This window comes from Sparus aurata, chromosome 7 (assembly GCF_900880675.1).
Source record: "Sparus aurata chromosome 7, fSpaAur1.1, whole genome shotgun sequence".
Taxonomy (NCBI): Eukaryota; Metazoa; Chordata; class Actinopteri; order Spariformes; family Sparidae; genus Sparus; species Sparus aurata.
The window spans coordinates 25,980,578-26,006,526 of record NC_044193.1 but is presented as its reverse complement, the minus strand read 5'-3'; the positions used below and the strand labels follow the sequence as shown (position 1 = coordinate 26,006,526).

General features: G+C 42.7%; 1 protein-coding gene across 2 annotated transcripts in view; it reads left to right on the top strand.

The window, feature by feature from the left end:
- tafa5l (TAFA chemokine like family member 5, like) overlaps positions 1-25,949 on the top strand; it is a 62,464-nt gene that overhangs the window by 32,742 nt on the left and 3,773 nt on the right. The window contains exons 3-4 of one of the 2 annotated variants that reach the window (XM_030423644.1): positions 3,313-3,440; positions 24,092-24,139. In XM_030423644.1, coding sequence (XP_030279504.1) covers positions 3,313-3,440; positions 24,092-24,115 — 152 coding nt within the window. In that variant the 3' untranslated portion in view covers positions 24,116-24,139. The remainder of the gene's footprint in view (positions 1-3,312; positions 3,441-24,091; positions 24,140-25,949) is intronic. The other variant, XM_030423643.1, reaches the window with a different exon arrangement.

Below are 25,949 nucleotides of genomic sequence, written 5' to 3'. Positions count from 1 at the left end.
AACAGGAAAACACGTTCAAACACAACCCAAAACAGATACCTGTCACGATGGAGCCGTCATGCTGGGGGTAGACACAATCATCCTAGACATTTGCACCAGTTGAGTGATCCAACGAGCCAGGGTTATTATAAGAGCAGCGTGTGAAAGATCCTTTAAAATGTAATATAGCAGCAGACATATTTTTGCAGTCTGCTCAGGATACTGTTAATGTGTGTGTGTGTGTGTGTGTGTGGGTGGCTGTTCCATATAAGCTTTCATATACGTCTACAATTGCATTTGCCAGCATGTTGGACGGATAGTTTTGATGGATAAAGAAAAGCTGGAGCCGAACCGCAGCCGTGCCTCTTTGTTGCCGCTGATGTTATTCATGATGCTGATGAAGTTATCACAGCGACGCTCTAATCCCGACCGGCGCTGTGCGACCGCTCCACGGCTTGCAGCACCAGGAGATTCATCAAGTCATCATAGATCAAGTCACACTGTCACGGATGGCATTGAAAAAAGTAACAAGGGCAAGCTATCGAGTGCCTGGATCCTGTGGCAGCAGCTGAAAAATGCATTTATTTTAGCCAACCTCCGCGACTCTGGGCTGGCTTGGGCTGATGCACTCCACGGTTAGTCAGCACTCCCGCCGCTTTGCCAGCTCAGCTTTTATTCCGTGCCCTGGAAATTGAGTTTTGCTGGCCCTGTAATGTACTCAAAACTACATCTGCAACTGACTGATAAATCTACGCTTTGTTGCGCCTGACGGATGGCTGTGAAAATGAAAATTCACCACGGCATGTTGCTGTGTCAGGAGGAAGGTCACTTTAGATTCCCCCCCGCCCCAGCTCGCTGAGGATTCTCTGCTCGGGGTGAAGCCGAAATGACCGCTCAGTCTCAGATTGGAGATGCAAAGCTTTAATATTTTCTTAAGCTTGTTCAGTTCAATGAGATGACAGGTTGGTGGATTGTTTTGTTCCACCACTGTGTCTCCTGCGAGGGTAGCCTGAAAAAAAAAAAAAAAAAAAGCCAGCCCCTCTTCTGATGTGTCAACAATATCTATTATTTGCTGAGGGAGAATGGCTTTATATCTACAGAGCGGTAATTTTCCATGTGTGTGTGTGCTTACATACATAAGGGTGCTGTTCAGCTGGCTTGATAAACACCGCGAGATGACAGATCTTTATTGCAGAGCAGCAGTCGGGGTCTGACACTCCAAAGACCAATTTCAGACCGTTAACAAGGCCTGGACCAGGAATACCTCACAGCAAAATGTCACCAGGCCTCCCTCTCCACACCTCCTTACTCTCCCCCCTCTCTGTTCAGCCCTCAGCTCTCCTGTGGACATTCAACGAATTGTAGTTCCTCTCTTTCAATTTGCCGACCGTGTTACCTCGTTCCACAATGTGCTGCCCCGAGGGGATTGTGGGTAGGCAGGAGCAGCGGCCCTGGCCAGGTCCGCAGAGAGCCGATAACCTTTCAGTGTGGCTTTAGCGCGCTGTGTAAAGAACAATCAGTGCTTATCAGCGTCGACTACAGGCGAATGCTAATTCAATGTCATGCAGACAGACTGCAGAGGGAGAATGAGAGCATCACTGGCTTTCACTCTGTCAGCCTGATGTCTCCGGCAGACAATTAACTTTAAGAAGACTTTTCATTGCCTTTCTATCTGTAATCCACTCCCTCTAATATATGTGTTAAAGTATGAGTAGTTCCTGCTATTGTAGTCATGATTTGTGCACATGCATTCACAGAATATATGCTTAAGAGAAATATTAACATTTTGTTGTTGTTGTTGTTGTTACCAGGATATCATATCTTTCCACCTACTATATCTCCATCCAAAGTCAAAAGAGAAAAAAAAGAAATAATTCTCATTCCTGAAATCTTTCTTAGGTTAATTGTCTAATGCCTGGTGACAGTTTAATGTCCAGTGTAGCATACAACTGTATGAAATAAGGAATCCATCCATGCATCCACTCACTATACCTGCTTATCTTTGAAGGTTTGCAGGGGCAAATCCCAGCTGACATGTCGCACACCAAACAGGTTTAGCTGAAGTAGAAATTAAATTATTATTATTCAAGGCTAATCCAATATCTTATTTGTTACCATATAGTGGCTGAAAAGAACAACCCTCAATGAAAACATATGTATATCTGCTAGAAGTCACTCATATATATGCATCAGAATCCATGCATAATTCCCTGAGAAAATTACCTCACAATGTTAAAGAAAGTGAGAAAAAATCTTGGAAACCAACCAACCCACCAGCAAACTTACAAACCAACCAACCAACCAACCAACTTATAAACCAACCAACTTACAAACTAACCAACCAACAAACTAACCAACTTACAAAACAACCAAGAAACTTACAATCTACAAAACCAACCAAACCAACCAATGGACATGGGTGAAAACATGACGTCTTTGGCGGTTATAACCAGCAGTGCTAGGCTGTGAACAGCAACATCCTTGTTTTACCTCCGATCTGGGGCCTTTGTTGCATTTTGTTGCATATTCCTCTCTCTTTCCTCCCTGTTACTTAATTGAAATATTATGGCTCTGCAAAGCAGTACGGTTCTTGTGCAAATGTTTATCTTTTTAATTTTTGTAGAGAGCCTCTTTTGACCTTGGTGGATGAGGTAGCTTGGGCCTTCTCAGCCGTTGTGGCGAACCAACAATGAACCTGAGCTACTGCTATTCCTGCAATTCACTGTAACTCTTTTACTTCTGGTGCCCAACTGATGTCCAAGATTCTTCGGATATACAACATTTCTGGTCTTGATTGTGAAAACAAAGGCAGAATGAAAACCACTCTGGGAAATTACATAGTGTATTGTTCAGTGAGTGCAAATTAAAAAAAAAAAAAAAAAAAAAGATGTATTCATTTATTTATTTTAAAAGCCCCGTTTAACTTCAACAAAAGAAATCTTGTCAATTGGTACAAATTACTTTTTACCTCATCAGAATTATCTAAAATCCCTTTAAGGAGGAAGCTAAACAAAATGTCAGTTAAAACAAGCAATCTTTCTGTGCAGCTGCAGTGAAAGTTAGCACTAGCAGGAGAGTAATTTATGGACCGCCAGCTGGTCTGTAAAGGTTACTACCACAGGCAATTCAGACATGGTGGTTCAACAAGAACCTCATTAAAATACTACAAGCTTGTAGACACATCCACATATGAAGATGCTTTCCTGACTGGTGATCATAAAAAGGACGGTTTAATTGTCTTTTCCAGAGAGAAAGTTTTTGACATTTTGAAGTCTCTCTCTCAATCTGTCTGTCTAATTTGTCTCCCTGCCCTCTTGTCTTTGGTCCTCCCAGCGCGGATCGTGCGGAGCCGTCAGTGGTGTGAGATGGCTCCCTGCCTGGAGGGGGAGGTCTGCAGCCTCCTGTTCAACCGATCCGGCTGGACCTGCACCAGGGGCAGCGGTCGCATCAAGACCGTCACGGTAATTTACAAGACATGACATTAATATACGCCATATGCACTTAACAGCATCACGCCCGCTTTCTCAGCGTGGATAACCCCCCAGCAGCTGATGGTGTGTGAAGTCGCAGCCCAGGGCAAGAGGCAGCTCACCTCAGTTGCACAGCATGCAGCTCCAAGGATTTCAAAGGGTACAAAGGGTTGAAAACTGATGCTGAACTGCTCTCTGTGGCTGAAACTTTCAAACCCTCTATTTCTGCCTTACTCTGAACACAGCAGGTGTCCAGTGGTTTGATTAAAATCTACAGTTTAACCTGCCATTGAGCTACGCCCTGTTAAAATAAGTCAGAGAAACCAAACTTCTCTGTTCTTTCCACAAATGTGAGTGAAACAACTCAATATTCGTACCTGTGATAAAGAAAAAAATCTTTAGTGGGTAAGTGGATTGCAAGAAGGGCTGCGCAATATATCATTTCAGCATCGATATCTCAATGTAAACATGAGCAATCGTCAGGATGTGCAATGTCGCCCGAGGCAAATTAACTCAAAGCACATCCTGCTATAATGTTTGTGCTGCTTCATACAAATGGAAAACTTGCACGGATTTAATTTGCCATGACTAATTAAGAGACGTCTGTCTAACATACATAATTAAGTCAGACTTAATAATAACGTAGCTTACCTTACGTCGTGGAGAGACTCTGTTGCCTGGTGGTGACATTGAGACTCCAATCACAACACGTCTTGATTGATTTTTTAGATGAAGCACAGCCTACTTAGGTTGTTTTATAAAACAAACTCCCCTACAATGTCATTACAATCATTTTTGAATAAAATAGTACTATTCAAGTTATCTGGTGAAAATTCCTGTGTTTTCTCATATTACAAAGTATATCACAGCAAACCAAAATATTGAGTTGCAACGAAACAATATTTTTTTTCATCACTACTATCAAGAGAAAAATACTTTACTGTAATTGTCATGTATAACAATACATAAAAGATTTATTCTAACTGCTGTATCTATGTAGTTGGAGGGGAGTTGCAACCTCCCTCCAGTTGATTAGAACTGAAGAAGCCTTCAAACGTCTTCAAGGAGCTTGAAACAAGTCCAGTTGCCAAAGACACCGTACTTATATTACCGATCTCAACATATAGGATGAACAAACATTTTATTAGTATACCCCCCAAAACTACATTTGTTGACATTAAACTTGAAATATATATATTTCACAATAACACTGATACAGTAAAATTCAATACCATATTCAAGCAAATTTACATATTTGATCAAAAACGTTCTGAAGCTCAATTCTGAGGCTGCTTTGTAAATGGTTTTCTAATAATTAATAAATATAGCAATTTCTGCTGAATTCTTTTTGATTTCTGGCTGGTTAACCCCACCTACTTCCAGTTTAAGTCCCACCCCAATCCGTTCTGATTATGGATACATCTTATCATCATTGGATTTTAACCCGCTCTAATGCTGCGCTCTTGCTTTCAGCTGTCCAGAAGGATTTGTTACAGCTTCTAAATGCATAGTATTCTGCTCAAGAAAAATATTTCTGAATTCTTGTCAGACCAGCCCAATTACAGGAGCGAGAAACACCAGCATACTAGGAATACTGAGTAGGCTCAAATACAGTACCTCCTCCAAAGCCTAAAAAAAAACTATTCTGTACAGACAGTTTCAGATGTGAGCCTGTAACCAACTAATGCTTTCAGCTAAAAGCTTGAAATTAACAGACATGTCGAGATCACTTTGAAAGTGTTTGTGTAATGTACGATTCGGTCTTCAGTCTTAGTTTGTGTTCATGTAATTCTTGTTTTTTTGTTGTATTTTATATTCCACATTGCGTGTATGGACCGCGGGGACACGAGTGACTGATGCAAATGGGTATCAGAAAATAGAAAACAACAATGTCTGAAAAAAATCCTCACTAATTGGGGTGCAGCTACAAACCCAACATGCCTGAATATTTTTAATCAGTACCAGTTCAGCAACAGTTTTCCGTTTCATTTGATTCCATGTTGATTCACCTAATGATCAAACAAACCTGTGATGGCAGTTAGCAGAGTTGTTTTACCCCTAACATCTATTGTAAAACTTCTGACTCATGCAGACAAAGTGTGGATGCAAATGTGAATATGAGCAGCTAATTACATAACTGATGAATAAGTAATGCTCAAACAAGAGATCAGACATTTCACATGTGACTGTTGCGCTGAGGAGGATAGTGTTCACAACAGTCTGTGACCTCCCTTTGACTTTGTGAGGGATGTAAATGAACAGAAAACATGTTAAATTATTAAAAGCTTCAATATGGTGTCATCTGGTCCTCTGTAGGCTCCACTCTCAGTGCAGCATGCATCCAATGCCTCAGAGCTGCCAGTGCTGCAGTGCTGACTGAGGCTTGGCCGTGTGTGATCAGCGCTCATTTGATTCAGCAGTGAAACAATGCACAGGGAAGCGCAAAGACACGATACCCTATCAGTCAAAGAGGGGGGTTTACTTGATCTTTCAGTTTTTATTATGATAGCCATTATAAAGGAAGCCTCATCTTGATTGTGTTTGAACAATATAACGCTTGCCTGGTCAGCAGCAGAGTCACCATGGATACAGTCCTCACTGGCTCACCGTGGTTCACAGTATATGCCACTTTGTAATCTCACACTATGCAACTTTAAGCTCAATGTAAACGGAGGAGTATAGTGTTCTTTTTATAACATTCAGACTAGTTTTTTCTCTGGGTAACGTCTTCCACCAGTTATCTTCAGTGACAGGGGTATTTAGAGGAAATCTATGTTATAAAATGCCCAATAGGGACAATTACATTTCCGTCCGAGTTCAACCCCCTTTTCTTTTAACCCTGGCTCTACTACTGTATGTATGTATATGTCTGTTCAATATTCAGCACTGCACAAGTTCATTTTAATAATGTTTCTTTCTGTAACCGCTTGTAGCTTGACCTCTGGAAACAGTTACTAACTGCTTATGTTGCGGTCTGATTTCAGATTACATCACGTTATCTCACCAGTATACAGCCATGCAGATAGTCAGGTTTTGAGGAGTTTTATTTTGTGATGTTCACCGTGTTGGAACAAGAAAATCATCATCAACCTGCTAACTGTATATTGGAACTGCATTCTAGCAAAAACAATGGTTCCCCCATAAAAACCATACGTATGGGGGTGCAGAGTATCTCAACTCTCTACACGGCTACAGTAGATTATATTAGAGCAAAACAAGAACATTTCTCATTTAGTTGATCCATTTTCCCCCATAAGCTTACACTGTGAAAGCTGTAAAACGGTGGATACATTTTTTTCAGTCACAACCCCCCAAACTGACTCATTTCAGTGTCATAATTAAATCCATTCGGTCCAATAAAATTTGCGAAAGTCTAAATGAGCCACAAGATGGAATCATTTAACCTCTATTAAAGTTAGCTTGGCGCTAAACATGGGAGATAAAGGTTAGGGTATTTTCATACCCAAGAAGTCAAGCTTTTTTGGCTGAACAGGGAATGAACAGGGCTCTCCCTCCATCGCTGTCTCCAGGTCTCATTATGCATCCATGATCAAGCTACAGGATCTGGTAAGCCAAAGGCTAAAATCTGAATTTGCCCAATCTGAACATCTGTTTAACAAGTTATCCCTCTGACTTAACAGTAAAAGCTTAAATGAGCCACAATAGGGTTTGGCCATTTTATGTGCATCAGAAACAAGCTGTAAACACAACCACAGATTATAATTTCTTAAATTGATATGGTGGTCTTGTTAGTAAATGTACATCCAGCAGATACAGAGCAACGTTAATATTTGTTTTTTGTTGTTGTTAAGTTGTGTTTCTGGGCACCAGGTGAATGGAAGTCCAATATTCCCTCTCCTTTTGTTTTTGTCTCTGCCAACTCCCGAGGGAAATATCTCTTCTCGAGCTGCTAAATGATCCACTATGTTCACCAGCTAGTTGCTAATTTTGCCCGTCTGCTGTTTGGTGCCGAGGAGATAGCATACAGTAGTTTCTTTATTAGAGCTTTGTGGCAGGAAACAGCTGCCTGGTGTGGCCAAAGTTGCCAGAAAATGAAACCACTGTGCTGACACTCAGAAGACTTGAAAGCTGAGAGTTCAGGTGGTACCAAGAAGGAGCAGCTCCTTTCACATTCCATTACAGATAGCAGCTTTCAACAAAAAGAAATGCTCTCATTTCTGTAATGAAGAGTACAAACACATTTAATATAGTCAGGAGTTAATAGAGTAGACTTTGGGTTGATATCGCCCGTGGCTTTCTCGGAAGTAGAATCAGAATTAGAAATCCTCCATGGTCCATTTTAAAGGAGACATATCATGCTCATTTAAGGGTTCATTATTTAATCGTGGATGAGTACCAAAATAGGGTTACATGCTTTAATGCTGAAAAAAAACATCAGTTTTCTAATACTGTCCAGTGCTGTATTTACCGTCTTTCTGAAATGCTGCGTTTTAGCTCGTGTCTCTTTAAGCTCCCCCTCCCGAATATCCAGTCTCCTCTGATTGGTCAGCTCACGCAAACCTGAACCAGCACCACTAACAACAACTGAGCAGCTGTGTTAAATCAATTCTTATGAGGCAAACTAGCGACTAGGCATAAATTATGTAAACGCTTCTGTGCAGACTTTGACCCTTTAAATTTCGAGATCTTTTACATGCACAGTAAGATATATAAACCACTGAGGAGAAGAAAAAAAAACGATGCATATTTTGCCCTATTTTGTCCGGTAACTCATTCTTGCTAATGTTAGCTAATGCTTGCAACTTTAACATTCGGCTTTATGACTTCTAAGCTTATTCTAATGCTACACCATGTCATTTCAATGATCATAATTACCATTCCCTTTAGTAAAATGTACATAAGCTTGCTTTACTGTGTACCCCACACAAACTGGATTTAAAGAACAACACAAAATGTTTTCAAAAGTATAATAAAAATATTATTGATAAATATTTGAGCCAATATTGACTTTTATTTACTACATTGTATGCTCAAATTGGTTAAAATGTAAACATTTTTATAACAGAGAGGTTGTCCAAATCAGCTAAGTAAGATAGGAGGCTATCATATGTGGCATCTTTGGCAGTTACTGAGATAAGCAGTAATAAATCATTAGCTGAGGGTGCTAAAAAATAATAAATCGTAAGCTGAGGGTGATAAACAATAAGAAATTGTAAACTGAGGGTGATAAACAATAATAAATCATAAGCTGAGTGAGCTAAGCAATATCAATAGTGTTAGTTGTATTCAAAGTCGTCTTTGTGGATGAAAGATATGAAAAGATCGCTCTAAGAAAGAGGATTAGCATCCTGTTACCGTGGAAAACGTTGGTTCTAATGACAACACGCACCAAAAGTCAGGCCCGTAATTTGCACGAGGTATCATGGGGCTTAAACTGACCAAGTGGCAAGATGTTTCTAAGCTACCCCACACATATATTTAGCAGATAGATATCTCATTTGCCATTAGTTAAATTGTTAGCTCATAATGTATGTTATCCCAGCCGATTTAGAGACCAAAAGACTGCTTTGATTGTAATTTTCTACCTTAGTGTCAATAAAGTGTAAAAAATCTGGTCAAACAGCAGCAAATACACAAATATGTGCCTCAGGCGTGAAGATGTCAAAGTGAGAGAGAGACGGACCTAAAGAAGAAGCAGAGGGATGTAACTCAGACAGACAGAGCCAGCGAAACAGCACAATACAGCATGTTGATGTCAGCAAGAGATGACAGGACGGACTGAACAGGAGAGACTGCTGATCGTCGCCAGGTACACAGGGCCAGAGGTCGGCCTGTGACTGGCTCTGTTGATTTTCACTCTCTCTTTCTTTTATCCCTCTATCTCACTTGCTTCCTCTTCACCCCCCACTGCTCCTCCGCCTCCTCCTCCTCCTCCTCCTCCTCCCGTCCAGCAGCCCTGGGCAGCTGCGTCAGATTTCACGCACGCATTCCCATCGTGCTGTAACCTACCCTGACAGCACACTTAGGTTAGTGTTTTGCTTTTAGTACATACATTTACAAAAATGCAGATTGTGTGCTCCACTGCAAATTCCCAATTAGCCGCAGCCGAGGAGAGTTTCATCGCAGAAGTTAATCGCAAGTGATGCCGGTGTGTTTTGTTTGAGGGGGCGGGGATGGGGAGGATTTGGCAGTAGAAGAGAGGAGTTATCCAGAGGTATTTGTTGTAAGACCTGGGAAAGGGGGGGGAAAGCACCTTCTGGAAGATAAATGAAAATGAGAAATCTATAAAGAGGATTGATCAGGCTGGAGTGTGGAGAGGAGGGATGGAGGGAGGGAGGGATAGCGGGATAGAGGGCCAGGCTGCCGCTCTTTCGGCCACCGGCCAAGCTCTGTCCGTCCACATCTGTGTGCAAGTATCTGTGAGAAAGTGTAGAGTGCACAGAGGGAGTCTGAACTGTGAGCGACTCTGTCTGCATGTGTACATAATCACATTACAGAGCAGCATTCGGTGTGACAATGTGGGTTTCTGAGAGGTGATAACGGCTGCACTCATTATTCATGTTTTGGTGTGTAGGCTTGTCGTGGGTGGAGTTAGCCACTAAATGAAGTGACAAATGCACCTGATGGTGGCGGATCATGCATCTGAACATATAGTTCACTGCTTATATTTAAGCAAAGCATTGGGGTTGCATGGCTTTTTTTTTTTTTTTTTTAAATCCTGTGTTGAATTTGCTTATCAAAGCCTTCAGAAGGTAACCAAAGTAAAAACATGCCTTAAAGATTCAAGTGAGATCTGTATTTTTTTCAGCTGAGACGGCAGAAACACTTCAGGTTTGAGTAGCACCTTAATTAATGCTCACAACCTGAGCCTGAAAATGAGATGAGCCGAAGATATGAGATGTTGATAAAAATGAATGTGACGCAGCAAGAAAATGCTTTCAAATGTTCACAAGCAAATTCCGAGCTATGAAGTTCATGTTTCCCTCATTAAGATGACATGATGTGTTGGAACCTTCACCTGGGAATATGATGGAGAAGACAGCAAGGTAACATCAGTCAACACTGGGACTGAATCTGAAAATATGGATTGAATTTTTGACATTGTGTAACCAGTCATTTAGGATGGGAGATTAAAAAACATTTGCTTATACGTTTTAAAACAATGTTTCTTAATTGAGCAGTTGTGCTGTGTAAGTAAAAACTCGTACACATACTATATGTATCTTTCTCTCAGGAACCATGAACCGTCTTCATGGCTTTTATTCTGATGGCTTTCGCACTGCCAAGAGGAGCCCTGAAATGACATACGCCAGCCGGCTTTTTCTTTATGAGCTGTTGTTTGTGTGCTTGTTGTGCTGTCTGTTGTTTACAGAGCTGACAGGGTTTTAAAAATTGGCGGTTGCTGACCAATCAAAGCACAATAATGTCACCCAAAGTTGCTATGGTGCTTGGAGAGGACCTAAGCTAAGATAGAACCTCAAAATGCAGTTCTAAGAGCTATAAATATTAACAGTTCTTGTGGTGCGAATACAATAAAAAAAAAGAACAGTTCTTAGAACTAAGTTCTTAGAACAATGAAAAGTTTCCCCCGGTCTGAAAACACTAATTGTCAGCTTGCTGGATTACCAAGGGGAGTGTAGGCGTTTACACCGCTAGCACAGGAGCTTTGGACTGCTGGGAGAAAAAGGTGTTTAGGCTAGTTAGCATGATAACTTCAGCAGATATCTTTGCAACACAAAATATTGTCAAAACTGTAATTTCTTCACAGTCTGTTGATAATTTTAGTAATTTCATTTATTTTTCAAACTATATTTATCACATATTGCACCGTTAACTAATCAATGAATGGACGGGCCATTAACCTTGATTTGGACACCTGTTGCCCTCACTGGCTGACTCCTGATGTGATTCCCTGATTTTAGTGACCCACAACTCTTTCCTCACACATACCATAAAAAAGTACTATCAAAGAGACAAATTTCAATGACTAGTAAGAATGCACAGTCTACTGCAGAAAATAATTTGCCTCAAATAGTGTCTTTTATCTTAATTACATTAACACTTTCCATCTAGTTCGGTCACATAACTTCAAAGTTAAGTCTCACATTTAATGCAGAGTGTCTCCATCATGTTGAGTCAATGTGTATAAATGAAATAACTGGATGTGTGAGTTATTAGGAGACAGAATAACCAGCTTGAATGCATTACTTTTATGTTTAAGACTTGTATAACAAACACTGAAGAAACACATTATATCTATGTACTGCAGTAGTCCCCCTTATGTGTAATAATTGCAAAAACGCATGAGATTAACGTATGAGTCTGCAATAATTTAATGTAGTCAGATTAATCATTACATTTATACACATTGACTCAACATGATGGAAAGACTTTGCATCAAATATGACACTTTGCTTTTAATTTAAATGTCATTTAAAACCTAAAGTCTGTGTTTAAAGGTCCCATATTATACTGTTTTTCATCAATTTCACACAGCTGTCAGAGGTCCAACAATACTGTATTTGAAATGTATTGCCCCAAACCAATCTGTGGTCCTGAATTTCAGCTGTCTAAAAGTCGCTCACGTGAGCTCTACTGAGAGCAGGCTGTTTCTGTGCCTGCACCTTTAAATGCTAATGAGCTCCACCTGCCTTGCCTGCTACACGCCCCTCTCAGGGAGAGGATGCCGCTTACGCTAGTGGTAGCATGTGCTAATGTTTACGGTGGATGTAATGCTATGGCTCGCCGAGATGCTGTCATTCAACCATATCAGTTTGACCCAGAATTGGACCCAGAAGGAGAGGCTCCTGAAGAAATTCAGACTCTGCGGCTGCAGCAGGATGTTTCAGAATGGTTAGTGTGTCTGAATATGTTACTTAGTTTGTTCGTATGTGTTGTTACATAAACTACCATGGAGCCAATGGCTAACAGCTAGCGAAGGCTGTGTTTGTCTCCAACACAGTCTCCAAACTCTTGGACGATGTTCGCATCGTCTCTGTCTCCAGTCTGCACATTTCAAGACTTTTTACTGTGACAACCAAGCTCCATCGTAATATTATTAACATTAAACTCGCTTCAAACACTATTGCATAGCTGACCGAAGCGGAGCTAACTAGTTAGCCAATTTCCAGCCGACTTCACCATACTCGTAGGCAACTGTAAATACTATCAAAACGTGGCAACTCTTACCTGTAGCTAGGGTGCAGTTGCTGGGTCCGGTATGGTTGGAACTGATCCTTTACGAATGTCAGTGTCGAGGCAAAGCCAGCTTTGTACTGACCCTCGTTACTGAAGCAGTCCAATGTGAAGTGGTTAGCACACACATACAAGCTAAAAGGAAGCGTAGCCGGCACGTTGTCTTTAAAAATGAAACGCAACCACTGTCTCTTCTGTTGTTCTGTAGCTGGGACAGAATATAGGCACTGTTGTTGGTTTATACAACCAACAACAGAGCAATTTGCAGGTCTAACACTGAGCGACGACATTGCGAAACACTGCTAGCTTACCGCTGGACACACCAAACTTCACCTCAGGGATGGACGCCCCCCTCTTGGATCTCCTCTCACCGCACAGAGGAGGCCGGCCTATGATAATGACTCCTTTCGTTACGTAACGTCAGGAGCTGAATCTGAACAGCCTGTAAGAGTGCCGCTTTACCAGTGGGTGGGCTGCAGAGACCATGCAGGACTTGTTTGCTTTCCTCATTCTGGGAGTTGGCAGGCTCAGGGAGGACCAGCTTATATATGTAGACACCAGAGAAACATGTTTTTCATAATATGGGACCTTTAAGGTGAACTTGTGTGAGTATGGGTGTCTCTGATTTTAACAACCCCCTTGGCCTTTTACTCAATTATAGACTTCCTTTATGAATAACATAATCATCTATGTTTTTTTTTTTTTAGTTAGTCCAGCACTTGTTGCGAGAAGTGCTTTACACTTTTCTCTTGATTATTATTAGCAGCTGATTGCAGATGCATTGTGCCAAAATGTGTGATTTTTTAATCATGAGCCACCCACATCTCAGCCTGAATAACTTTCACAGACTGCTGGCACAATTAAAAGTTATATGAATATTAACGGAGTGTCAATAGACTGGACTTTGATATTTCTGTCCTAATAGATAACCAGAAGTACAAATTAAACCTCTAAAAAATGGTGTCTCATTTACATTTTAGCAGACGCTTTCGGCCAAAGCGATTTCCAGTAATTCATACATACATTCATACACTGATGGGGGTGGCTGCCACGCAAGGTGCTCACAAGCACATCAGGAGCATCGCGGGTTTTGTATCTTGCCCAAGGACACTTCCTTGAATCGAACTAGCAACTTTCCGACAACAAGATGCTGGCTCTACACCTGAGCCACAGCCGTCCCCTCCGCATCCTTCTCCCTACCTTCAAGCCACTCAGGCAGACAAACAAAGAATCCTTCAACACTTCAAAACCCACGAAAGGTTGTGATGATTTTTTTAAAAAGTCCATTGTGTGTTAAATGATTAATTAGATCAATTTTATGCAAATAACAATGACTCTTCTTGTTGTCCATTGGGAAAAACATCAAATGAGGCGAAACAAACTAGTATATCAAAGCCGCATATTGAACAAAAGGTGAAAGGCTTCGTGTTTGTGAGACAACCAATTCTGCAATAATATTACATCAACGACATCAACGTGGTATACTGATGAAGTGATATACCAGTCTAAGTTCACAGTACACACACACTTGGTACTGAAGAAGCAATGCACCTGCAGCTCTTTCTAAACACAGCTCACGGTGGCACTGCCAGGTCACACACTCCAGCCTAACCTGCTAATGGAGTTTGCATATGCAGGCCGCTCTCCACTGCCAGCTAGCCATTAATATGAATCACTCTCTGGAGGCCCCCCTCCCAAACAAGCGAGCAATTTGTCTTCACTAGCGCGCCGCTGAAAGGTCTACATATGATATTCGCCGAGGTGGAGAGCGCAATTCTGGAGGGGTGGGGCGGGGTGCTACGAGGTCGGTTTCATACACTTGACAGCGGGGTGGGGCTGGGTTACGCAGGAGCACGGTTGTGTGAGGGGTGTGTGCAAATGTACGGAGGGCTGGAAGTAGCTGTCAGGTGGAAAATTGACAAGAGAGACGGGCTGAATTCAGGACGGGAAAATGATTTTTTCTCCTTTCAGGCAAGCAAGAGGGCTGTGAGATTGCATCACTTGCTCCCTGCTTGGTGAGAGCTCTGTTGAGAGCACTGCTGAGCTCTATTATCAGCCTCTCCTAATCAAGTGATCGGCTCAAATTGAAACCACGTTCGAAAATGTGTGGCTATTTCCCTAAATGTTACGTTCCAGGCTGCGAGCATTGCTTCATAGGCTTGAGGGAGCTTAAATTATGAAATGCAAAGTGCTCGACATCCTGATTTGATGGTAGTCAGACTGCGGTTTCATGTGTACTCCCTCCCTTAGACAATACTCGACAGTAGCTGGGAGAAAGAAAAAAAATGTAAAAGTCTTCGTACACCCACACAACAAATGCCACTGCTCAGCTAGTGTGTGGCCTGGAGAGAAAACAGAACAGTTGCAGTCGGGCGGGTTTTTTTGCCAAACGAAGAGCAGCGTACACACACACACACGGCGCGACCCAGTAGGTCAGAGAGGCTTGCATCATGTTTTTTAGCATTTTCTCTTTTTTTTCTGCTCTGGTGGCCCTCCTCCAGCTATGTGCTCTTTGTTCCAGCGTCAGCCGGGGCGAAAAGCTAGTGGAGTGTGTGTATTCCTGCCAGTGCCGCTGCAAACATGAAGACATCATAACCACTTAGCTCTGCAGGCTCTTTGAGAGGATGCCATACGACACAAAACCTTGATTCGTGCCAGGTAGTGCAAGGTATACCTGCATGAGAAATAGAGGGAAAAGGGAAAACAGGTGTTTGATTCTAAAAATGTTACATCTAAACAAAGCACAGAAAAGCTGGGTTTACTGCGAATGTTCCCGTTCGGCTATGAAGGAGTTTTTGAAATTCTCAGCTCTTATGAAAGAGGTGAGAAAATGACATGGACAGATCATTATTCCACAGTGTCGTTATGTAACACTCGCTAGCACCTCACTTATAAAGGCTTCAATGTCCACGACAAAAGACCAGGCAGCCAAGTCATGTGTCGCCATGGTCACTGCCGTGCTGGCAACCAGTCTGACCAGAGACAGACTTCTAATGAGCTCGCTTCTCGGAGGCAACGCTGCACACTCCCAGGCTCTGTCGGCAACACAACTGTTTGTGTGCGGCTCCTCGAGATGAATTGTTGATTAGCTGGTGGGGTTAGAGATTCATGTTCATTCATGTCGGGGGGACAGATTTCTGGTCGGCGCTGTATTTTTTTGTGTGAAGGATGGAAAAGGAAGTGGTGTCCGAGTAATATTAAAGAGTAAGCAGTAAGATTCAGGGCTGACAAATTAATCGAAATGTTACCAAAATCGTAATATAGCTTGGTGCGGTATCCAAATCACAGGAGCTGCAATTTTTTTTGATAAAAGGTAAAAATGAGTCGCAGCATACAAATGAAGCAATGTGGTGCTATAGAGGTGCCCCAGATTAAAAATCATAATCTACAGACATTAGGGAACATACCCAGGAATCCTACTAATTACATCATTATCATTTTTGTATTTTCCCATGAAAATCAAAAGCAAAAACGACTATTCACACTAAAATTGTGACTCATAACGCAACCGCAGTATCCGTCTAAATAATTACTTGAATTAATCAAATTTTTTAATGAGTCATTTGAAATGGTATGAGAAACAGGAATAACGAAATATTGCACAAATCTTATGAAAAGACAACTGACAATGAATTCATCACACTAACAAGTTCTGCCCGGAGCTAGTTTTTGTTATTCTGACCTCTGTTGTTTTCCAAAGACTGTTAAAAACATCACACTGTTGCACTTTTGCACAATGTTCCTTCATTAGTATGAAGGGGCGCGCGCACACGCACACACACACACACACACACACACACTGTAGGCCATGTTAGTTTTAAGGAGTCCTCCTTACACCGCCCCGAAGCCACAGCAAATGTGTATTAATCCACGGCTGAAAATAGTCCCCAACATATGGACTATTTAGTCATGTCTGAGTAATGTTCCCGCTGTTACAGGATGTTATTGACCTATTTGTGTGTGTGTGTGTGTTGTTTGTTTTGTTTTTTTTAATAATACTTATTTATTTGTGATTTACATCATCAGTAGGAGCCAGTGGGCTTGTGGCTGAGGCTAACGACAGGGTACGCCCGCGGTCACACACATACCCTTCCTGTTCATTTCCATTCTATACACGTGAGGGGGTTAAGAAAAACACATTCACATCCTGTGGCAAGGTGAATCTGCATCCTGGCTTCAACTTTGGTGAACTTTGACCGGGCGAGGTCACAGCCACAACCAACAGCAAAGACGTAGGTGTGCTTCATCCCTCAAGCTCGCATCCGGCTCTGCCCACATTCAGCAGCAGGAGGCAATTTGCTTTCACCTGTATTCACGTGTGTGACCCTGGCCTACGGAGGCCAGAAAGTATCAAGAGACGGAGTAGGACATTTATGGTTTTGGTCTTTTCATGGGATTTGTTCCCAGTCAGAAAAATATAGGATATGACCTTAAGAAAAATGATAATTTAGGATATAATATAAATTTAAGTAAGCCTTAAGTAAAGTAGGACATGCCACTTCAATTTCAACTTTCTTCATATGTTACTAAAATGGCCCAGATGCAAACACTTTGCTCATATTGTTCTCTTGTAGTCGATGCACACAGCCAGCTGGGATCAAATACAGCTTTCGTCAACCAGGAACACAGAGGTGCCTCTGAGATGTATTATCTCACAAGGTGCTTTATCTCTGAAAGAATACATGTATGTTATATTTAAACCACTCGTCTGCATGCCGTGATTCACATCTGCTTCATGTGTGCGCCACACGCAGCATTTTGCACAAAGTGGGTGTATCACACAGCAGCGTTTGAAGCAACCTGTGACCACTGTTTTGGCTCCACGCTCATGAGAAATGATAATCCTGCAGTCGATTGTGAAGACAATGTTTTCAAAAGATCTAATTCAGCTGAATGGCTGCTTTCTGCCGGTGGTGACAGGTCACTCTGGCTTCCAATCTCTCAGCTGTGAATGTGATTTCATTTGTATAGACACATTTTTCCTTGTGATGCCACAAAACAGCTCATCCCACTGAGAGTAAAATCTATTTTTCAGCATGTCCTTCAGTGCTCTTTTAGCTTCCAGCCTTATTTGCTGTTACAGTGTGTGACTTTGCACTTTATATGATTTGAGTGAATTTATTTAAGGTAATGTAAATTCTTGCTTTTTGTTCTCTCAGGACTGTTGTGTTTGTCACAGAGCTGCCTTCTGAACCCAGCACATTAGTATTCTCCGCCTGAAAGCCTCCTTTAGATAAAGGTGGTCTGTGACGGTGAAACCGCTTTGATTAGGTGCTGTGGCGCTGTGACCAGCAGCATTCACTTAGCCTAAATAAAATGCATAACGAGAGGAGTAAAGTAGGTTGTTTCTCGAATAGCGACTTCTTATACACGAGGCTGCGAAGGACACAGACATTAAAACTAGACCCTGAGTTTAATTATGGGCTAAAGCCAGTCTTATTTCTAATACAGCGGGTGAATATTAGTGTGTAAATCAGGACTGGAGGTCATTAGAGAAATGTTTGCATCTTGAAAATGCATTGAAAAACCAGGCGAGAGCATTTTCAAATATTAGATATGCATGCTCTGCACCATGTCCTTCAATGCTCTGCTGACTTTCAGTCTCATTTGCAGTTGAAATTATTAAATTCCGTGCACCAGCGAGTAAAAATCCAACAATCGCACACGACAAATAGAATCTGTTCCTGCATGGTTGAGTTGAAGAAACAGAGTTTTACAGCAGGGAAAAAATCTGCGATTAACTGAGACTTTTTTCTTCCATCGCTCATGGAGTGACTTGAATGCACCGCCGTCCACTCTTTGATACATGCATCAGACAAAAGAGCGCGGTGTGTTTCACTGGCTCACCTTCAACTTAAAGCACTCCCGTCATACTTTTTCTGACAGCCTCTCTGCAGATCCCCACAGCTAGCATACTGTAGCGATGCCGCCTCGCCTACAGCGGAGCACACAGAGGTTTACGCTCGATAAGCAAATACACTCTTTATTTCGCTCTCATTGACAGATCTTCAATTCATCAAGCGTGGAAGAAAAATATACTCCTTCGGTTTCAACTCATCTGTTTGTCGGCTGGCACGGCGTGATCATTCGTCTTGCGGAGATAGCGTGTGGACTGATGCAGGAAATATATTGAAATAGGTTAGATTGATAGAGATGTTCGGGAAGGAGAGAGAGCCCACTTCCCGTCCCCTCTTTTCCATTTGTGTTATCATAGGTGTTGCATCGTGGAACATACTCAAGGAAGCTTCATGAATGCATTTACGGTGTCTAATGTTTCCATTATGGAGAGGCAACGCACTGTTTCTTTGTTTTTGTTTCCTCTGGTGCTGCCATCATCCATTAAAAGAATTCTGCTTTTTTCAGCTTGCCTTCGCCGGGCGTACGTTGCCCTCCTCCCCTCTCTGGCTGAGACCCGGAGTGAATGTGGTCCCCTCTGCTGTCACTTTCAGCACGCTTTATCCCACTCCCGTGTTTGAAGTTCTGTCATTGCCAGGCTTTGAACTGCCATTTGTGTTTTACCCTGCACAATGCTTGTCTCCAGAGCTCCGTCTGGTGTGAAATTGTCAGAGCCATAGGCCACATTTCAACACAGGTCGTTCTTTTTTTCTTTTTTTTCTTCTAACAAGTAATGCAGAAAGCCTGTCTATTGACTGGACACATTCATGCATGCTCAACAACATCCTGTTCAAAGCTCCGATGCCTGTTGTGCCCTTTGGATCTTTTGTTCATGGGGTTTTTTAATAAATAATTTAGCACTGCTGCAAATGAATCAGCCAGCCACAGTCTGTCGTTTGTGCTCATTTAAGATGCCGTCGTGTTTTTGTCACCTCACTGAAAAAACAAAAAGGTGTATAAAGAAAAGTATGATGTTGATATTCTGGCCCTTCTGTTCTGAATTCCCTCAGTATTTCGCCGCTGTATTCTTAAACTACATCAAATTTTATTGTAGCAAGTTCTCTTCACTCCACAACATTTATTTGGCAGTTATAATTACCTTTTACTTTGCAGATTAAGACCTCATGAAGAAATATATGATCAACCTGTAAAATATGAAGCATTGTTTTGCATCCAACTGCAGTGTGTTTACTTCACTTTGACCAGCTGCAATATTTAAATGCTGTTCAATGATCAAACACATCAGTGATGGTTATTCAGAATTATATTTATGATAATACAACAGTATATATAAAGAGTATTTGTGCTTTAGAAATGTAAGGGCTTATTACTAATATATAATTATATAATAATTCAACACCACCAGTTTTATACATTAATGTGTGCTGTGTGTGTCTTGAGGAGTGTGGCTGCATATATGAAAAAAGTAGTATAAAGTATTTTGTGGCTCCAAAAGGAAGCTGCACCAACTTGAAATACTGCTTCCAGTGGTGTCACTCAGTGGCTAAGTTGCATTATGGGTAATGTAGGTGGGTTTTGAAAAGGAAGTGTGGGATTAAAAAAAAAGGGATATCTCTGGTTCTGCAGTATCGGTTTGGATCATGTGTTTTGAAACTGTCCGTGGTGAGTCCAGCAGTGTTATGGGATTGTGCAAGACAAGCTTTTCAAAACCTGGCACCTACATTACCCACAATGCAATCCATCACTGGAGGCAGTTTAGGCTGTTACCTGTAGCTTCCGCTAGAGCTACAAGAGGCTTTACACTACTTTTTTTAACGTGTGTAGAAGCCCTCGGCAGCGCCTGTAAACACACTTAAAGGAATAGTGCTGTTTTTGTTTCTTCTCCTGTCCTTCGGTGCTTTATATAGGTTCTATAAGTTAAACAGGTCAAGAACTGCACCAACAGACTTTGACCTCTCCCACAAAAAAAACTCTGCTCACGAAACGCCTCGTCAGTGGTCAGTTGCGTGACTTCCATAACATCACACTACGACATCATGCCTAGAGGCTACTTTGGCACGAAAGAGCTAGTTAAGCACAGCTTCTCTGTTGACAGTGCTGTCTCAGGCAAGTGTGAGCTGACCAATCACAGAGAGCTAAAGAGAGCGTTTCAGACAGAGGGGGGATACAGAGCTGCAGCACTGGACAGTATGAGGAAACTGATGTGGGATTTTTTTTAGCATTAAAGAATGTAAACATATTCTATTAATAACCCAAAATAAAAATGATGAACCAGAAAATGAGCATAATGTCTCAAAACCACTTGTATTTAACAGACTTTTTAGCACAAGTGGTTTTGTATGTTTTGTCTGATTTACTACAAGTCACATACATATACATCTCAGCTAATCATCCTGCACACCGCGCCTTCACAAATGTGAAGGTGTTTTTCTTTCCATTCCAGTCATCCTTTGCTTTCCAATTATTACAGTCGGTGAAAATCAATATGCGGGCTCTTGGAAACTTGCTTGATTTGTGTTATCCATCACAATGAGCACCAGGTCCGCATTTGTTTTTGACAAAGTTATGTTATTATTTTGCACTGCTGACTTTGCAAATTAATCTGCACTGAAACTGCATTATTATGCAGCGGTTATGTAACTCTTACAAAATGAATGCAGACTTGCTGTTCGATGTAATGATCACACACCTCGGGCCTGCTTATTGATTTTGGTACCGTACAGAAATTAAAGCAGTGTCAGTGTGGAACACAAACATCAGCAAAGGGCCAGCAAAACTTTTAAGGCCGACATGATCAACAGTTAGAAGCTGCACTACATGAAACGCTTTCTACTACCAGTGGATCGAATGGACGACTTGTAGGAATTTACCAGTGAACGCCCCCTCAGCTATCAGCCTTTAGCCTCATTTTAAACTCCCTTGGCTCCCTGTTAAACTCGCTGTACGCCACACGCCTGGCAACAAACAGCAGACACACAGAGTTCCCAGAATGCAGCATTTATCAGCCAGAGAGCCAGACACTGTGAATGCTAATGTAGTTCCTCGTCCGCTGGATGTGTTATAATACGATACGTCAGTGTTGTGTTTACAGCTTGTTGCGCTGCCCTCAAGTGTGAAAACTAAAAATTAATGGATGCAGATTCAAAGAGCTCAAACTTTCCGAAACACTGCGAGGTATGATTTTCCATGCAGGATTTTTACGTTACTGCTACTTTGACTTCAGTAAAAGTGAGTTCGGGACAGAAGATGGGTTTTTTTCTGTGACTGTAAAGTAGCAAACGCAATGGGATGCTTTGTCACTGATGCTGGTTTTGCTACTCTGAGAAGAGTGCGGCTCTGCTCCTCTGCTGCTTTTGTACACCAGGCTCGTACTCTGTGCAAGAAGCATCCACTCAGGGTCTTCAGTGGACTGTAGTTTGGTACTTGTTAGCCTAATAACAACGGCAGTCCTAGCGGCTGGCACCGACTGGGACCTCCATGAGTCTCCAGTTGATGAAACCGGCTAAGTCCTGCAGCAGGAGTCCACTTGTTAGGAAGGACCCCAGGGAGAGATTTCGAGTTACTGCATTGATGGCACAGCGCCTGTCCCCGTAATGGCTGGGTGGGCTGCCGGTGAGAATTTTGCGGCTTGAAGTGCCACCAAATATGCAGTCTCTGCTTTGTTTCCCCCCCGAGCGCCGAGCAAACAAGCTGTCTGCCGTACCTGCAGTGGCTTCGGCTACAAAGATTTCTGGGAGTTGTAAATGCTACCTTGGCTGAGGATTTTATTTGTGTAATGTGAGGCGCACTCCATCTTCAAAAAAAATTACTTTGATCCTCAAATATGTTGGGTTGATGATAAGGAAGGAAGTTAATTGAATCCCTTAATATTTTTTGCCAATCTCCACTGGCGCTTTCTCAAAGATTCCGGGCTGCGCACCTCATCTGAACTGTGAAACTTTATCATTTATGCACAGTGCTCGGTGTTTACAAGTGGCGATGAAGCGAGGGCACCCCGAGCTCAGAAACGAGGTCCAAACGTTTCAGTTTCACCGCAACAAAAGTAATTAGCAGAGCGCTTAGTGGTGTGCTGCCCGTTTCTGTCTCCCACTCTCCCCCCCAACCACCACCAACCACCCCTCCTTATCTGTGAATCTCCTTCATCCCTCGTGCCAGCGGGAGATGAATATGTCTTCGATGTCCTTGGATTCCTGTCTTGTAAACACCATAGGCGGTGAGCACTGTTTACCGATGTGCATGGCGGGCAAACAGCCGGCTGTGTCTCTTGCACCGCTCCGTCCCGTGGGGCCGAACTCACCTTGTTACCCTTTTAATTAGTAAGAGCAGTTAATAGTGCTGCCCGCTTCTGCCGCCTCAGCACTCTGCTCCGACTTCAAGAATCCCTCCGATCGATAGCAAAGAGTCGGACTGAGACGGGGGAGAGGAGGGATTGGAGGGGGGGGGGTCCTATTGTGGGAGCAGCTTGTACATTCATGATGGTTTTTGGAGAGAAATCAAACAACGTGCTATTTTCTTTGAAGGAACCTTTGGGGTGGGTGTATCAATAACTGTTCTTTCTCTTTTTTTTCCCCTCGTACAGTTGAAGGGATAACAAGGTCTCTGGGTTCCTCGTGCACATTCCTCCTCTGCAGCATTTCCTCTCCCTTCCGAAAATGAATGTAATCAAAAAGCTAAGGGTTTGCTCTGCGGATTCTATTGTGCCCTCATAAGCTTTTATCCCTTCCAGCCACTCGCCCCTCGCGCTCATTTCTTTTCTTGTTTTGATTTAAAGATGCAGTGGAAGTACTTAGCATTTAGATGACATGCTGCTAGAGAGGTGTGATGGATCAGCGCCTCTTCAGAGGACTGAATTTCTTCGACGGGGCCGGGGCCAGTCGGTCGGTCGGTCGGACAGACAGAGAGCGACAGAGCGCGGGACGACAGGCCGTGCGGGCAGCGGAATACCAAGTCCGCCTCGCCGCTGCAGATAGCCTGGCACAGCCGAGGGGAGCGCAGAGGCTGCTGGGAATGCCAATGCGCTGCCCAGACAGCCGTCTCGCCTTGGCTCCTCTGATTGGCTAAACAGACCATTAGCTTCCTGATTATGATTAGCCGAGTCATTATCTACACAAAAGTGACTCATTCACCAATATTAAGAAGGCGAGGGAGCTGTTTTCCTCCTCTGGTCAAGGGGAAAACTGCATGTTTTCATGTGTTCTCCTAAAGATGAATGTGGGAGGCAGGAAGTTGTTGTTCACAGAGAAACAAAGTGGAACACTGTTTTTAATAGCCCTGCCCCTCAGCTAATGCGATAAAATGTTCCTATCCGTGTGATGCCGTTGATGGAAGAAAGGAAAGGTCCCTCACTCGTTAACGCGGATGATGAGGTGCCCATTACTGGCTCGTATTTTCTGGTCGAGGAGAGAAGTGGCGTCCTCAGAGGTCATAAAAACCGAGAGAGAACAAAATAACCTTCAGCTTCCGTCGACTTGCCTTAGATATAATTGGACGACGCGCCATCTGTGCTTTTAAACGGACATATGCTGCTCTGCGTCCGAGGCCTATGTGCAGAGGGAAAGTTGAATAAACCTTAGTGAAGGCTGGCCCTCTGTTCCCCCGATGCTGACCTTCTACTTTTCTTCTTTTTCCAGCCTTTGCCCAAGGAGCCGTCGTAGGATGCAGAAGAAAACAGCAAGTAAGTGAGTTTTATAGAATTTCTTTAATCTAATTTGCATGTGTAGACCTGCCAAAAACATTTTAATTGCTGAATCTTGGAGGAAGAAAAATCAATAACTTTACTTAAAAAAAAAAAAAAAAAAATTGGCGGGGGGGGGGGGCGGATCTGTGCATTTATTATGACAATGATAGCTTGAGATTATGACAGGAAAGAAAGGGACTGTTACATGAAGCAAAGGGACACAGCCTCTGTACATGGGGCACTGGCTCACCCAACTGAACAAATCTTTGTTTTGTTTTGGGTTTTTTAAATTGTTTTGGGGGCCTTCGGCTCAATTAGCGAGGACAAGTAATGGGCCAAGAGAGAAGGGGGATGACATGCAGCTAAGGTTGCATTCGAACCTGGGCCACCTGCAGCGAGAACAATACCTCTGTACAAGGGGCCAAGCTCTACCAACAGAGCTGATTTAATTAGTGAGGACAGGTCAGAGAGATGACAGGAAATGGGAAGAGAGAGGGGGGGGGGGGGGGGGGGCGGACATACAGCACAGTGGGCCACAGGTTGGATTCGAATTGCCTCAGCAAAGACACAGCCTCTGTATATCAGGCACATGCCTGACCAACTGAGCTAGTAGGGCCTGCCATTTCTATTGGTTGGCTTTTTCATGGATTCACTGGTGAGGACATCTGAGGGAATGGGATGAGAGAAAAGGGGATGACATGCAGCAAAGGGCCCGTGGTTGGAATCGAACCTGGACAGCTGCAGCGAGGACAAGGTCTTCTATACATTTGGTTTTTTCAATTATTTTTGACCTTTTTATGGCTTTAATTGTGAGGACAGCTCACCAATTAAGGTTGGCTCACTAAGAAGGTTGGATTCCGACCTGGCTTGCTGCAGTGAGGACACAGCCTCACGGGACACACGTTTTACCAAGCCCAGAAATGATAACTTTCATGGGAAACTTAATGAACAGCGGAGGCCAGGCCTCAATTCTAAGTTGTGGCAAGGTTCAGTGCACCTCGGACCTGGAATGAATCAGCCATTAGTATCCATTCATCATGTATTTTCTCCAGTGCTGCTCTCACCGCTGAGCTTAAATCAAGATCACCCAGGACCTGGAGAAGACACAATGGAATCCCCCATTTCTCTGGATGCAGCAGCTTTGATGTATCTATGCAAGAGAGTAAGGTGAAATCAAAGGGGGTTATTGGAAGTTTTTGAAATGCATAAGGATGGAAACTAAAAAGCCCCAGTGTTGTTACATCAAAGGGAGAGGCTACTTCAAGTGCCCAGGCTTCTTTATAGGATAGAGGGAGAAGGAAACCAAGGATGTTCTTGAAAGAAGCAATAACTGGAGGAAAAAGCAACATTTTTAAAAAATCACTAACAGATTCCTGGGATGCCCACCTTTCATTCCTCCGAGTCGATATCCGCTTATTAAAAGTCAGCAGGTAAACTAGAGCCAGGAGCAGGTTAGCCCGACTCTGCTCGCAGGTTAACTTCACTTCCACAAACAATTTGCTTTTTCTCTGAAAAACAAGGAAATGTATGAAAGATTGAACTGAATTTCTCTCCCAAGAACATTGACTGAGTATCTCCAAAAGCTTTTATATCCCGCGAAACCATGGGCATTTGGAATCTGCATGCTTTATGTCTCCTAGACAATATTCTAAGATTGATTTTCCCTCTTCCACCGAGAAAACAAAATGAATCACGCACAATTACCAAGGACGGGGAGAAAGGGGGAATTGGGGGCGTCATAAATATTTATTTGCCAGCCCTGGGAATTTGTGCAATTCTGTGTGGATTTGCCAACTCATATTTAAGTGTCT